The 15547-nt window shown below is 37.8% G+C and overlaps 1 protein-coding gene across 1 annotated transcript; it reads right to left on the minus strand.

Annotated features, from left to right (window-relative positions):
- Positions 1-380: 380 nt before the first annotated feature.
- LOC311068850 (zona pellucida sperm-binding protein 3-like) lies at positions 381-2368 on the minus strand. The gene is made up of 8 exons (XM_084091596.1): positions 1817-2368; positions 1609-1727; positions 1421-1524; positions 1166-1343; positions 981-1098; positions 824-906; positions 645-736; positions 381-552 (listed from the first exon to the last, which is right to left on the minus strand). The coding sequence occupies exons 1-8, from the start codon at positions 2348-2350 to the stop codon at positions 467-469; spliced, it is 1314 nt and encodes a 437-aa protein (XP_083947722.1). The 5' UTR covers positions 2351-2368; the 3' UTR covers positions 381-466.
- Between the last annotated feature and the right edge of the window lie 13179 nt (positions 2369-15547).

Genomic DNA, 15547 nt, shown 5'->3' on the forward strand with positions numbered 1-15547 from the left:
AGGTATTATCAACTGGCTGTAATTTTGAGATTGCAATAGACGTGAAGGACTATAATGCGTTAAGAGCTCACTCAAGTACTTGAGAGCTAAACCATTTAGTGCTTTGTAAGTAATCAGCAATATTTTAAATTATAAATTGTTTAATAGGGAGCCAGTGCAGTGTTGATAGAAACAGGCTAATATGGTCATACTTCCTGGTTCTGGTAAGAACTCTAGCTGTAGTTTGTTTATTAAGTGTGCAGGGCAACCACCCATTATAGCATTACAATAATCTAGCCTTTGATTATATGAACTAATTGTTCTGCATTGTCATTGAGAGCATATGATGTAACTTAGATATATTTTTAAGATTTAAGAATGCGTTTTACAATTACTAGACGTAACTTTCAAATGAAAGATATCAGGTATCAGTCATAAGCATGTAAAGAAACCAACACTATCCTCTAGAAAAGACACGCCACTGTGTTCATTCCAGGTCTTTATTAGACACTTGCAATTGAGGTTCAGTGACTACAATGGGGCCAACTGTTGCTTTCCCTTCTGAAACAAGGCCTTAGAGAAAAAAAAAAGAAAAAAAAAAAAGTTTAAGGCATTCATGGTTGCTCTGTATACAGCAAAATACAGATCCTAGTACACATCTTCACCTGAATCAGGTAGTGCTCGCCCTTTCCTGCTGAAGCCACATGTGGAGTCACAGCACATGCACATCTGGTCATTGTCATCTGCAGAAAGCCATCTTTAAAAAAAAAAAAAAAAAGCAAAGAAACAGTTATCCATTCTGATCACATCTTATCTGGTAAGCACTTATTCTGTTAGGACATACCCATTGGCAAAGGAGCAAGCCTTGTTCTCTGCACTTATGGGGGTTGAAGCCATAACTGCCCTTAAAGAACACGTGACGTATACCTACAAAAGGATTTCAAACTTGTATACATGGGACGAACAGTCATCTCTTACAGAAAGACAGCACCATTACATACCAAACCACTATTTGCTTGCTGGAATCTGAAAGACTCCAAGCGAAAGTGAAGTTTGTCATTCTGAACTCTGTGCATAAAACCGGAAGTAGATCCCGTAAGCTTTGCATCAACCAGGCACCTGAAGCAAAAGATAACACTTAGGCTCTGGTCACATATGAGAGTTCAAGAAGCTAATCCTTACTTACCCATGGTTCTCAATAAAGGAATATCTTGGAGCAGCATTCACATCAGGGACTGCAGTAGCAACACAACCATCTATAAAGAGTCGCAGGGGAACATGGTTGAACTGCTTCACAGAAGCTTCAAAATTCAGGAATTGTCCCAAGAAAAACTGATTGGATGGCCTCTCGAACATCCAGTCATCTGCAAGGGACACAGAAATAGAATGAAAATCAGTGTCACTTCAGAGTTACTCTTATAAAGGGTGTATAAAAACTTGCCAGTCATGAGCTTTAGAGAAAACACCAGCACTTCCTCTGCAATCTTTGTAGCAGCAAAAGGAACCCAATTGGGCATCAAAACATTACTGCTAACATTGTGCAACCTAAACGGAGGAATAAAACGTGGTTCATTAACCCTGAACTGAAGCTGCTCAATTTATATAAAAATAAATAAAACACTTTACTACCTTGAATAGTGACACTCAATTCCAACAGCTGCTGCATCAGTTCTTACAATGGGAGTTCCTACTAAAGCCTCAGGAGTGTAGAAGAGGGTGAATTTATACACCAGCTCATCACCAGTCATCTGAAAACAGATCAAGAATGAGTCTATGCAGTAACCTAGCTTTTACCCTCAATTACTATAGTTAGCAAGACTCATAAGCAGCCACTCACCATCAGAGAGCTGCCGCATGCCTGGAGCTCATACTCAAAGATAAGGACTTGAGTTGTTGGATCCTCCCCTACAGCTGCACAGCCTCCTAAAGTGAGGAATGAGGGATTCACCAGCTGACCAGTACCAAAGAAGTCCTTCTTAACCTCCACATGCACAAATCTCTCCCCACATTGTGCTGCAATACTCTGAGAAGGGGTAGGTACATGCAACTCAAAAGGCACATCTGGCTGTTGGGGTTCTTCAGGCACAACAGGAAAATGCCAGGTCAAAGGTATCAAAGGAGCCTCCATTAGTTGTTTAGACTGACTACTTCCAGGATCTTGAAGCTTCCATTGATTAGCCCCACCAGGGTTCGTCACAGGTCTCAGAGAAGCTGATAACTGTGATTCTTGAAAAGCTTGCTGAGAAGCTAAAACTGGTGACTGTTGTTGTAGGAATCTTAATGGATCCTGGCCTTGTTGAAATCCTGACCACTGTGCCAAAGATGAGCCAACTGCAACAAGGAGCAACAATCCAACACTGATGAATTCCATTATTATTAAACCCAGAGAATGTTTGTTGTGCTCCTGCTGTGGCTGTGGCTTTTTCTAGAGCAGGAAATTGCAGTGGCTCCACCCCCTTTTGACAAGCTTAATGATTTTCCAGACTTGTTGCATTACTTTTCCTGACTCAAAGGAGACCTCTATGAAATTCAACAAAATTGGCTGTAGTCAGTTTTATTTGCAGACTTTTTTCTTACAGTGATTTCTTTCTATTTTGATTTAATGCCTGCTACAGACTCTGCAATTTCGGCAATCCTATAAGATTATTACAAATTACACTGTATGACATACAGTCAAACCAAAAATTATTCAGACCCCAGATATATTTTTTTATATATATATATATATATATATTTTTTTTTTTTACTAGTGGGTGCAACACTATAGTTCATTTATGTAAGTGAGGATAGCAAAATAAAGTAAACTGTGACATATTATACCCAAAAAAGTTTTTTTTTTTTTCTTTAATTGCTAATGCAACCTTTTTACACCACATACTGAACATTAAGATTAAGAGAACTTTAAAATTAAGCATTGCTTGGTTATTGGTTGACCTAAGGCTATGTTTACACGGAAACGATCTGAAAAGAAAACCAGACCTATAGGGCCCTTGGCGCGAGTCCACGAGGGCGCAGAGGTATTTTTGGGACAGACTCGGTCGGCACGCCGGAAATAACGGCCTGGTTGTTGTTGGACAGGAGAAATCACATGTTTGCGCTCCGACATCTTATCTGCATGTCAACTACACATCCTATTTTTACAGTTCTATATTTTGATATTGTGCATATCACCTGGGCATTAAACAATAGATATATCATGCTTATTTAAATGATGTATACAGTTGTACATAATAATAGGCTACATAATGTTCCATTTGAACTAAGATTACAATTTTAAAACATAATTTAAACATAATTTTTTTCAATTTACAGGTTTCAATATTCATACTATGTTTACATATGACTCAGTAAAGCCCTGACATTCGGTTCTATTTATTTAATGAATCATAATGCAATCGTATTATTAAACGCCATATTATTATGTTTGAGACATCAACCACTGGTCGATGACCATAATGTTTGTATAAACTGTAGGTAACAACTGGTAAAATGTACATTTAGGTCATAAAAACCGTAATATTTTCTTCTCAGCCATGTCAACAATTATCCGTGAGTGAAATCTCCTCCCATCTGTTGTCTGATACAGATGGGAGGAGTTAATTATAACAAATAATAATTAATAAAGGCTGATTTAAAGTACTTCTTCCTGCCTCTATGTATTAATGCTCATGGGTAGCCTAAATGGGTTACATACAGACCTTAACATTAAGTATTTTACTGTTATGTGTCAACAAGATTTAAAAAGACATTTTCACCTGGCTAGACCCAATGTTTAGATCTGTTGTGGTATTTATGCAAATTAGCACATAAAATTAAAAAAACTTGTAATACATTTTTTGTTTGTCTTGATTTAAGTAATCAACTCAGTAATTTTCATGGTGATATCTAAAGGTTAAAATGTTTACCCTATTCACGTAAGAAAAAGAATGAATAGGCGTATGAATAGGCTATATTTGGGTCTTTTTTGAAACTTTCCCCTAATGGGATTCTTCGGGGCTTTTTTTCCTTACTCAGGACATATTGAGGATACAAAATCAGTTGAGTTTGCTTCTGTTGTAATTTGTTCAAGGTTGACCCCCATTTTGACTTAAAATGACTGGACTACTAGAGCAGTGATGTGTGATCTAAATTTGGTGTGTAACAGTGAAGTTATTGAATATTTTTCATAATATAAAATGTGCAAAAGCAGTGTAGTATGACCAAGTGGGTCACCATTGATGTGTAAACTGAATTGGGTGGCACTACAGTTTGTAACTATTTTTGTATTTTTGACTGTGAGTTGATGCTGTAGTCGTTTTTTGGGTTATATTGCACTTTGTAGACAGTCCCTTTGAACTTGTCTCTCAGCCGCCTGCTCATAGAGAACCATTTAGTCTATATTATAAAAGCTTGTTTTGATGAGAATTGGGTTGTAGCTCGTTGTCTGGGTTACTGTTATTGCAAATAAGTGTCGTTTCGTTTGTGTTTTAACAACGTTTAGCTCAAAATAGGGAAGTCTGAATAGCCTATGTGAATATTGCCAACTTCACTGAACTCCTTGAGTTAAGCACTGACCGCATTTCTTTATATTTGAGTCCAAGTTCAAACACTATGAAACGCTCCATTAACGTACGGAGCTCTGAAACACTACCAGCGGGACATTAAACAGGACGTGTCTGTCCGAGCTCAAAACAGGTTTTGCGTGGGAACGCAAATATCTTTGCGAGGGAACGCAAAAGTTTTGCGTGGGAACGCAAAGTTTCTCGGGGGAACGCAAAAGATTTAAAAAATAAAAAATAAAAAATCTCCCATCCTAAAAAAATTTTCCACCACCACGTCCCTTTAGGGGCTCCGTAGGAACGGGACGTCTAAACGAAAGGCACATCTGATAAAATATTTTTACGTTTTCACCCGCGAGCGTTCTCGTGTAAACAGGGCCTTAATTGGTATTATCTAATTGTGTACTTAAATTTAACAGCTGACAGCTATTCAACCTAATTCATTTGTGAGACAGACTAACAGAAGAACGGCCAAAACCAGTGAAATATCAACTGATTTGATAACTCTGAGTTCTTGTCATGTGTGTGTGTGTGTGTGTGTGTGTATATATATATATATATATATATATATATATATATATATATATATATATATATATATATGTGTGTGTGTGTATATGGGTGATTCTTCAATTGGGGGCTATTTTGCCATCTTACATTTTGATGAATGAAATTTGGTTGAATTTTGTTAGAATTATGTCAAGACAATGTTTGCATGCTTTGATGTAAAGATATAATAATGGCCACGACTGAGCTTAAATATAATTTGAGTATTTTATATCTATTTGCCAACTGGCACTGCAAAACGTCATTCCCATCACAACATCAAAAAGTCTCATAATGCAAAGAATGTATCAAGGAGATCATTTAAACTCATTTATCTTGCAAACATTGTTAACCTTCAACAATACGTATAAAAAACAAAATGTTTCCATTCAGCGAATTACATATATTTTCTTGTTCTTACCATCAAAATGTGTTTTTCTGTGTTCATCAAAGCACACTTTTGTTTAATTTCTGTTAAATTAATTTTAGATGTTTTTTCTTTGAATAGGTGGATGAGTATTTCATTAGGCTTTTCATGTAGCACTTCAAGATTGAACATAAAACAGTTTTAAAGGCATGTTTGCTGTAAATTAAGCAACATGGCGGTAATGACACACTGTTCTGGTAATGACATAGTGTTTTGGTAATGACATAAATGAAAAGTGCACTGATACATAAAGCAAATTTAAAGGCTTAAATAATGACTTCTGGTGAGTGTTGTTGAAAGAAATGGACAGATGTGAGGAGATATATATAAATATGACACAACCATCAACTTGAACATGTTTATTTCAATCATGAAGAAACCATACAATATTTTCTAGAGAATCAATTGTCACAATGGGATAAAACAGCATAAAAATATCCTTCATAAACATTTCATAACTATGACTATTACCATTAGGTGAAATATTATATGTTTGGGTTAAAAACTCATAAAGTTGCATTGGGTTAAAACTAACAATGCATAATGAAATGCGTTTGCTTTCAAACATGTATTTGAACATTCAAAATGTGAATTAGAGATGATAAAGGGAGATGGATGGGATGTAGAGAGAAAGAGATACTGGGCCCTAGTTTAAATGACAGGCATAGTGTAGTCACTCAATAAGCAAAGTGTCCTGAAGATTAACTCCAGCCATGCAATTGTGTGTCATGTGGGAGTATTGTGGTGACCCAATGTTTTTGTTTAGGATCTTGCTCATGGTATTAAAATAAGCTAATTTAATTTCATGAAGAATTGTCCTTGTTATAAAATTAGGTTTTATTTAGAATTTAGACTTTGCACTTTTCCTGCAATTTAAATTAGGGCCCACTGACAGAAAAAGAGGTAGTAAAAAAGTTGAGGGAGAGAGCACACTAGTTGACCTAACATGAATATCCAGAACTCCTTTTCTCTGTCAATGTACTGCTGATATTTTACAGGATCTTCCTTAAATTTTTTTCTATAATCTCTAGACCTTTCAGTTGATTTCTTGGGAGCCATTCTGGTTAAAAAATAAGAAAAAATAGTTTTAGGAAGTAAGGCATCTCACTTAAGTTTCATTGTAAATTCACACTATTATGCTTCTTTAACTTAATTTATAAACACATAATATGATATAGATAGTGACACAGAACATGTCATTACCACCATCACTTGTCATTACCATCACAACAAGTTGTGTGTTGGTAATGACGTGTTGCGGTAATGACATTTTTTATTTATTTCAGGAAAAAAGATGCTAGGTCATGGATTTGCTAACATTGCTAACATGCTAGTACAAAAATAACTTTAAATACAAATAAATCATGTGAATATACATATATATTTATCAAAATATTGCTGCTACAGTATTTATGGTAATGACGCTGAATAAGTCTATTCCATGATCAGAAGGAATTCATGATTAAATTACTTACTTTTTCAGACATAAAATATCACTGTTCTTTCATGGCTGACATGTGCTCCCCTGCTAGTCTTCATTTCCATGGTTACGGCATAAACAAGTCTTACCCTCAAAAATATCCTTGTTGTAATCATAGACTGTCGCGGTAATGACAGTATTGTTGTGGACAATACTAAATTGTTAAAAATATTCACAAATTGCACAGATATGAACCCGAATTATGCATCAAGTGCCTTTTTAAGTTACTGTTTAAACATATATTGTGATTTTTTAATGAACTGATAACATTTTATCACATTTTCAGAGCAGATAAGTTTTAAAGTCTGGGTTGGGGACAAGGCCTGAGTAGCCAAATATTAGTGATGAAAACATTTTTAAAAATGGAAATCATACTGATTTTAGTGTATAACATTTTTTGGTGGTGCAATAAATATTATTTGAAATAACTAAACTATTTATTTTACAATATAGTATTTTTAACATGAATGTATAACCTGGGGACATAAAAGTTCCCCTAATTGAAGAATCACCCATATATATATATATATATATATATATGTATATGTATATATATATATATTCTCTCACACACACACACACACACTCCAACAATGTTTATTTCTCATCACACAGTAAAGCCTCTCAATGATAATCCACTGCCATGTGAGCTCCTGTGCTGTTGTGTTCTTACAGACTGCCAACCGCCAAACAAAAAACACTCTTACAACCTCTACACTTGAAACAGCTTGAAAAAAAAAACATCCACAGCTCGCTATTAAAGGTCCCTGAGTTGCAGCCTTTAATATCCCATCGCTGTGGCGAAAATGAATTAGGGAAGTTAATGTGATTTTTGCATTAGCAGATTAGAAACGTCTTTCATGCTCTCATTCTCATATTAGACCACAGCTAAGCCCGAATAGCTTTCTCTTTGTGCTTAACCTCATAATGTCAAGAGGACCAAACTCACTTTGAATGTGGTGGGACATGTCTTTTTTAAATAAAAAAAGTTTGGAAATGAGATGAGGAGGAACATCTCATTCTGGTTTGATGTCACATTGTTGTGTGTGTTTGAGTGCTCAAGTTCAGCAGTCTCCACATAAACTCCGTCATCTTTTTTTTGTATGGTGAATTTTGCTTGAACCTTTCAATAATGTATGAAGTAGGCTATGTTTCGCATGGATTCTAGAAAATTCCACATGGATGGAACGCAAAGCCTCACTGTGGAAAATTGCTCTTGCTTAATTAAAATAAAAGTATTCAAACTAAGCTACCATGTAAACAGTGGCTGTGACCTAATTGGTAAAGGTATAATATGCACTAATTTGCTAGCGATAAGAAAGTACACACTTTTTAGTCTGATGTAAATTTGTCTTTGCATATAAAAACTAGCATTTAGCCATTTTTATTCATAAATCATTTAGCCCCAGTCAACACGTGAGATCATGATCCCAGTGACATCACACCATTTTTATACTGTGATAAAGTGAGTATGTGAGCTCATTGTGAATTCAAAAATGTTGAGCAGGTTGAGAGGAGGCAGTTCAAATGTTGGTCACCGGGAGGACATTATACTTCCTGTTTCTCAACACTGGAAAAACATGGATACTGCAGGATTTGTTAGGACTGTTTGTGGTGTACAGTTATGTTCTGGACTCAGCATTGTATTGTTACACTGGAGAAATGGTGAGTGGTCTCTTTAATTGCTATTCACATACGCTCATATGATATTATAATGCCAATATGCACTGTGGCCTGGCCCTGTGTTGGCAGAGTACTGGCACAAGGTACATGTGAACCAGTCATCTTGCCATTTCAGGTGAGGAATCACCTGGCTACAGTAATCACACCAGTAATCAAACTGATTGCATTGACATATTGCTCTCTGTGTTTCAGGATGTGTCAAGTCTTTTCAAGGGGAAAAAGAAATAGAGGTTAAGAAGTGAAAACAAGTCACCAAAACAACACCAGAATCTGAATGCATCTGTCAAATAGGAATATTTGTGTCAAATGACACAAACTCTCAATGTCTCAAAAAACATCAGGCTGAAAAGAATACAAAATAGGAAACTGAATACGAACTGCTACATGATGTTTGTGATATAAATGACCAATATTAAAGGTCCCATGACATGAAATTTTCACTTTCTGAGGTTTTTTAACATTAATATGAGTTCCCCTAGCCTGTATATGGTCCCCAAGTTTCTAGAAATTTCAATCGGTGTAAATCGAGCTTTTGCTATCTTTCTCTGCCTTTGAGAAAATGGAGGCTCATACGCGCTGATCTTGAATACCCTCCTTATGACGTCATAAGGAGGAAATGTTACCTCCCCTTTCTCTGCTTTGCCCGCCCAGAGAATATTTTCCGCCCATGAGAAAATGCGCTAGGAAGCAGGAAATTTTAGGCGCGCGCGATTTTAGTTTGTCCACGAGAGATATCATGGCTTTTGAGCGAGCGAAGCATAACAATTGCTCAATAATTGGATGTACAAATGAACACCGAAGGGTCAATACAGAGCTGGGCTTGCTGAACGTCTGAAACTAAAGTCTGGATCACTCTCTTTGGCTCAGCTACACACCTCGGACAAGTAAGTCAACTAATGATATATAAGTGTGTTGCTTTACTGTTTATGGTTACCTAGACTGTTACACGTAGAATGTGGCTGTAACATTAGCTATGCAGCTATGCAGTTTATGTGTGTGAATACACACACTGTAACGCGAGTGTTGTACACTTCTTTGTTATTTGGATAACCGTTTTCCTGTTGGTTATATGGCGCGCGCGATATCCGCATTTCAAGATCGCAGAGCTTGATGTAATTGTAATAAGATAAATTACAGACGTTACAGATCTCTCATGAAAAGGCAACAGTAGGTTAGCATTAGCTACATGATAATAACTGTAAACCATCCGAATAAAGTACCGTATCCAGACATAATATTTTAAACTAACCATTCGGAAACGGCCTGCTGGAGCCGCTGAGTTGCAACTTCTTCATCCGTTGCTTCTCCATCCGGATCAGATTCTGGGTCAAACTGAAATGCTTGAAAGACTGCGTGTCTTCGTGCCATTGCTATATCCAACGTAAACATGCACGCCACGGTACCGTTGCGCAAGATGGTCAAGGCCACACCCACCCTCCACCTTGCGCCGCCTTTCTCCTCCTCATTATCATTTAAGGCTACAGACACCGAAACGGCCTGTCTGAAGGAAGCTCATTCTGGGACTGGCTTGTAGTGGCTATAATTCTGCACCGAGGCTGAATTTTTGGAAAGTGATTTCAGATACAATACTAGGGACCACTAAGGCCTATATTAAAGCCTACAAAAAGTAGCATGTCATGGGACCTTTAAAGAAATTAGTATTTGAGTATGAGTTTAACACAATGATATCACAGTGGTCTTACATTATGACCATAGCATGAGTATCCTGGGAGCTCATGGTGAGATCACTGTGAGATCAAATTCTTGACTGGGGCAGCATTATTACTCTTTTAAACTTTTTAAAGGTACCACAACAGTCTTTTGATGCAAGAACCATTGACTAACATTATAAGTGGACTTCACAGAAGAACAAAAACATGTTTTTGATTGAATGACACCTACAGTAGCAGCCAACAAAAACATACTAAAATTGCCTAATAACCAGTCAAAAGTTAGAAGAATCACTGGGAACTCCTAGTAACTGGTCAAAATACTCTAGTATTGAACCAGAATAGCACATCTAACTAGGCCTTAACTAGGTTTAATGTGTATCTGATGAGGTCTAATGGGATAAGCTCTGATCTAATGGAGTCTGATCAGTTCTAATGATGCCTGAAGTGGTCTAAAAGGGTTTGATGAGGTCTAGACTAGCCTGATAAGGTCTAATGGGGTCTCATGTGGTCTCATCAAGCCTGATACAGCAACACCGGCTCAACCAGTGACATTATTTTGGGGCAGGACAATTACTACTTTTTGCTGAGGTTAGTGGCAAATCTGTATAGTATATATAATCACTACTATGCAGCTGTAGCTGCAGGGAAACATAATCTGCTTTCTTTTCCATTTTCACATGTTTTTTTTTTTTTTCAGGTACTCACTCTGTCCCAGAGGAGGTCACTGGGCAGCTGGGCTGGTTATTGGTCTGTCCAAACATAGGCCAAGTGAGATGAAGCTGAATGCAGCAAGTCAACAACTGATTTTGCTCCTGCAAACCAGCCCCTGACCCCTGAGCCAGTGCAACTCCCAAAGGGGAACTCTTTAATCATGGCTTTCTTTCTACACTCAGTTCAACAGAGATTAGATGACCAAATCAATTAGGAGCTGAACAAGAATGTGATGGGCAGGAAGAGAGAACATCAGAAAGAATCCTGGTGAATCACACAGCAGATCAAATGGCGCTGCCCTCTCACAGAGATCTGATGATTGTGTGACAGAGGGGAGAGAAAATGTAACTAATTTTCTCCCAAGTGATCCCTAGACAGAGAATAGGAGACCATGGCAAGAAAGGAGAGAAACCAAGGTATTTGTTGAACTAAAGATTTTTGCACAAACTATCCTTTAACAAACACCTTAATTTCTGAAAAGCCATATCGCATTTGATAAAAATCCATGGACTCCAACCTCCAAGGTCTACTCCAAGAGAGGCTTGCTTATATTTTTTTTAACATTGCCCTCTCTGAGACTGCAATTACAGACCTGTGACAAAAAGCCGTCTCTCCATGCTTTTCATTAGCTTCACTCTCGCCCTCAGTCCCTGCAACTCTAATACACTCACTCGTGGAGACAGGCTTAAGGAAAGCTCCATCTTAGCCTTTGACTGCCGTCCCCTACCCAGCATTGATTGATCTGTCTTTGGGCGAGCCACGCTAGCTGTACATCCAAATCTAAAAGCACACATTAACAGCTGTCCTCACCGCCTGGCCCCTTTTCAGTGTTGTGCGGCGAGATCATTTGTCACCAGAACAGAGTAATAATGTGTTTGCCGGCACAGGGCAAGGTTGCTTCTGCATACTGCATTATAACAGAGTGAGATTGTTCCCCAGAGACAAGCAGGAGAATATAAATGATCAGATCCTGATGATGGTGATGGCTCGGTTCATGATTTTCCCTCCTGGGTTTCTTAGGACACAATCTTGCTGGACATTTGCTCCATTCTATCGAAACATTTCTTCAAAAGAGGGTGCTTTATTTTTGTTGCATTATATAGACTCGAAAGAACCATCTTGGCTTTTGTGGAGATGTTAGCCTGAGGCATTTCACAGTCCAGGAGATCTTTCAGCCTTCTAACATCCATTGACATGATTTTTGGAATGATTTATCGCAAGAGGAAAAGTCGCAAAGTTTTAGTCGCATAACATCAGTTAATGGAAACGCTGTCGTTTCACAATAGTTTTTATCAACATTTAGAAACTATCGCAAAAGTTTTGCGCAAATCTGTAATGGTAACCCGGCTAGTGACTGGATCTAGAAACTTCAGATGACACACAGATCATATCCCTTGCTGTAAGTTACTGAAAGCTCTCTCGTACAGAATGACATGAAAGACAACTAGTTGTCCAGTGCGGTTTCGTTCAGACAGCACAGGTTTTCCAATAATGCAGTTGTGAGACCTGAAAATTGATGGGTTTGAGTTTGGTTGTAGAATGTGGTTGTCACTCCCATTAATAACCTTACTGAGTGTGAACGTAACCCTATTAAGGACTCAAACACAGGACTGACAACCGTAAGTGTGCATATTTTGGCTGCCACCTCATCAAATGCCACCAAAGGCCATCTCAATTTGATAGATCCTTGGAAGGCAGCCTTGGTTTCAGCATCTTCATTCAGCTCATTTTGAAGGATGCATCCAGTGTATCCTTGGCGTCCTTCACTCAATGAAATGCAAGACAAAAATAATGTTTTTGGAGATTAAGGCATAAATGTAATATTTTGTTTTGGTGTACATTAATCACTAAACACTTGTAACATAGGGTGAACTCAAAAACAAAGGAGAGCTGGATCCAAATGCAGTTTTTATTGACAAGTATAAACAAATCAAACACTGAGACCAGAGAACCAGGAACAGAATGAGTGCACCAAATATAACTTCCATGTAGGAACAAGACTGAACAAGGAACGCTGGGGTTTAAATACTTAAGGGGTATAGGTACATACACCTAGGGGTATACACCTGGGAATGATCACAGAACTGATTAACAAAAAAAAAAAACTACAAAGGACTACAAAAATGACACACAGGACAGGGAACAGGAACAGAAACGGGGTCAAATGCAAACCAAAACTCCAGTTAACAAAACACACAAAACACAAATTCGGGGAATACATAACAACACTAAACTGTCAATAATGTAAGCCACTGGGAGACCACAAAGGGTTGTCATTTGCTATATTGCATTAATAGAAAGCCAGTTAATATAAAGATTTTTAATACAAAGTATTTTCCAAAATGAAATTTTAATATTATTTTCGTTGTGACAGTGGGGGTGGAAACGTGTGACTTAGCCATTTATTAGACTGTCTCATTCTAGAATTTAATGCTGAGGAGGACACTAACATACAAGCCTCTGAAGGACTGGACAAGGAAGCAAACAGCCTCACAGAGATGGGTAGATGGGTAGTATTTTAACATTTTCTCTTGTCAGTGTTTGGCATATGCAAGGCATATGGCGTCGTATACGGACATTCTTTTCAGATTTGCTGGTGCTAAACATATACTTTCCAGGAATTTCTTCAGTTTATTGGTGTTGTTGTGGCAGTCAACAACATATTAATTTTTAGTTATGTTCAAAAAGTTTCTGTTTAATTAACTTTTTATACCCCGTTTTAACAATGGGTTCCTATGGAGAACAGGACACCATCCAAACAGAAGTTTAACACATGGAGTGCGATGAAGCACAGCCACACCAAACAGATGCGGAGAATGTAGCAAATTTAAGTGCCACCACTTTGAATAAATACTTAAATTTAGCTATTAAAGCTACAATATGTAAGATTTTTGTAATAAAATATCCAAAAATCACTTGCACAGTGTGATATATTTCCTGCAGTTGTGTACTTACATTATCCCAAAAGGTCCCAAAGATTTTTAATTTCAGAGAAATTCCCATTTTAAATAATGGCTCGTCCCTGTCAACCTGTCCCACTTGTCGCCTGTCAATGACGTAATATCCGCGTTATCCCTGGTTTCCGCTCGTACTGCCATAGTAACCATGGCAGCAGAAGTGGACAACTGCGTTGCGTCTAGCGGCACGCTCACGCTGTTGTTGTTTCGTTCAAATATTATGGACCATGGCAAGCAGACTTTGGGACAAAAGGAGAACTAAAACGAGGATCAATATCAGCGTGGCGTTTTCGAGATGCCGAGAGCTCCACGTCCGCGACTAACTTCTACTTGACAGAGACACGCAAATGCAGAGGTGAGCAAATGTACATAGAACTAATCAATGTTATATAGCTCAACATGTTGAAATGTTAGTATATGATCAGTATGTTATTCTAATGTTGATCTAGCTTACTGCGAGTCTCATACAGATAAACTAACACATAGAATAACATTATAACTTTCAACACACTCAAATGCAGTTTAGTGTGATAGTGTAGACCAAGTGAAACAGCGCTGCGGGTCAGCACTTGCGGGTAAGTTATTCAGCACTTGCGGGTAAGTTAGTTTGGAAGAATGAAATGTCCTTATACCTTTATATCCGCGAGACTCGCGTGTGGCGCTGATATCTGTCTCTCATTAGCAATCACGCCCTGCTTTATACCACAGTCCTGTTCAAAACATCAATGTATTCACTCGTCCATAAACATTATTAGATCCTTCGGCATGACGACAACTCCCATCATTCCTCTTATCACTGCGTCATCAACCTACGCCTTCGTTATTGTAAGAGGTTAGCGACCTCTAGCGGTGAAAAAATTACATATTGTAGCTTTAATTAGCACTTTGTAGTCTCACCAATAATTCACCAAGACAGTTCAAACATTTTCATGACATTTAATTGGTATAAAGGCTTTGATTCCCGAACTGGTTCTTACTAGGCTTGGCTATCACTGTTACCTTAAAAATGGCATGGGCCATTCCAGAAGCCAAAAACCTGGAAGTGCAAAATTGGCTAATCCATAATGGCGGCGTTCATCATTTGCTCAGGAAAAAGGTGTATCTGAACTGTGCCATTGTAAACAAGGGCTGCATCCTCTACATACTCTCTTGATTAGGTACTTATTTTGAATAATTACTTCACGACTGCTACATATAGTATCAGTGTTTGTAGTATGAATGTAAATTTGACTTCATGTGACATACCAGCATCAGTTGCGTCGCTTCACTGCCATTCATAAATCCTCACATGTGGCCTTATGGGATAGCAAAGTGTCTATCGTATGCACACTTCAGAACGTCGACAGAATAAAGTACTCTTTTATGAGTACTGTGAATTCAGACATACTTCTTTTGTCACATACAGCTTTTTGCCTACTATATAATGTACATTTTATTTATATAGCACCATTAAACACAACCAGGGTTGAGCAGGGTTGAATGTGCTGCACAATAAAACAGAACACTTAGACAATACAATATCATTACTAAAATACAGTGCAATAGGCATATTG

The sequence above is a fragment of the Abramis brama genome (assembly GCF_963993115.1).
Source record: "Abramis brama genome assembly, chromosome: 18".
In the NCBI taxonomy this organism is placed as follows: domain Eukaryota; kingdom Metazoa; phylum Chordata; class Actinopteri; order Cypriniformes; family Leuciscidae; genus Abramis; species Abramis brama.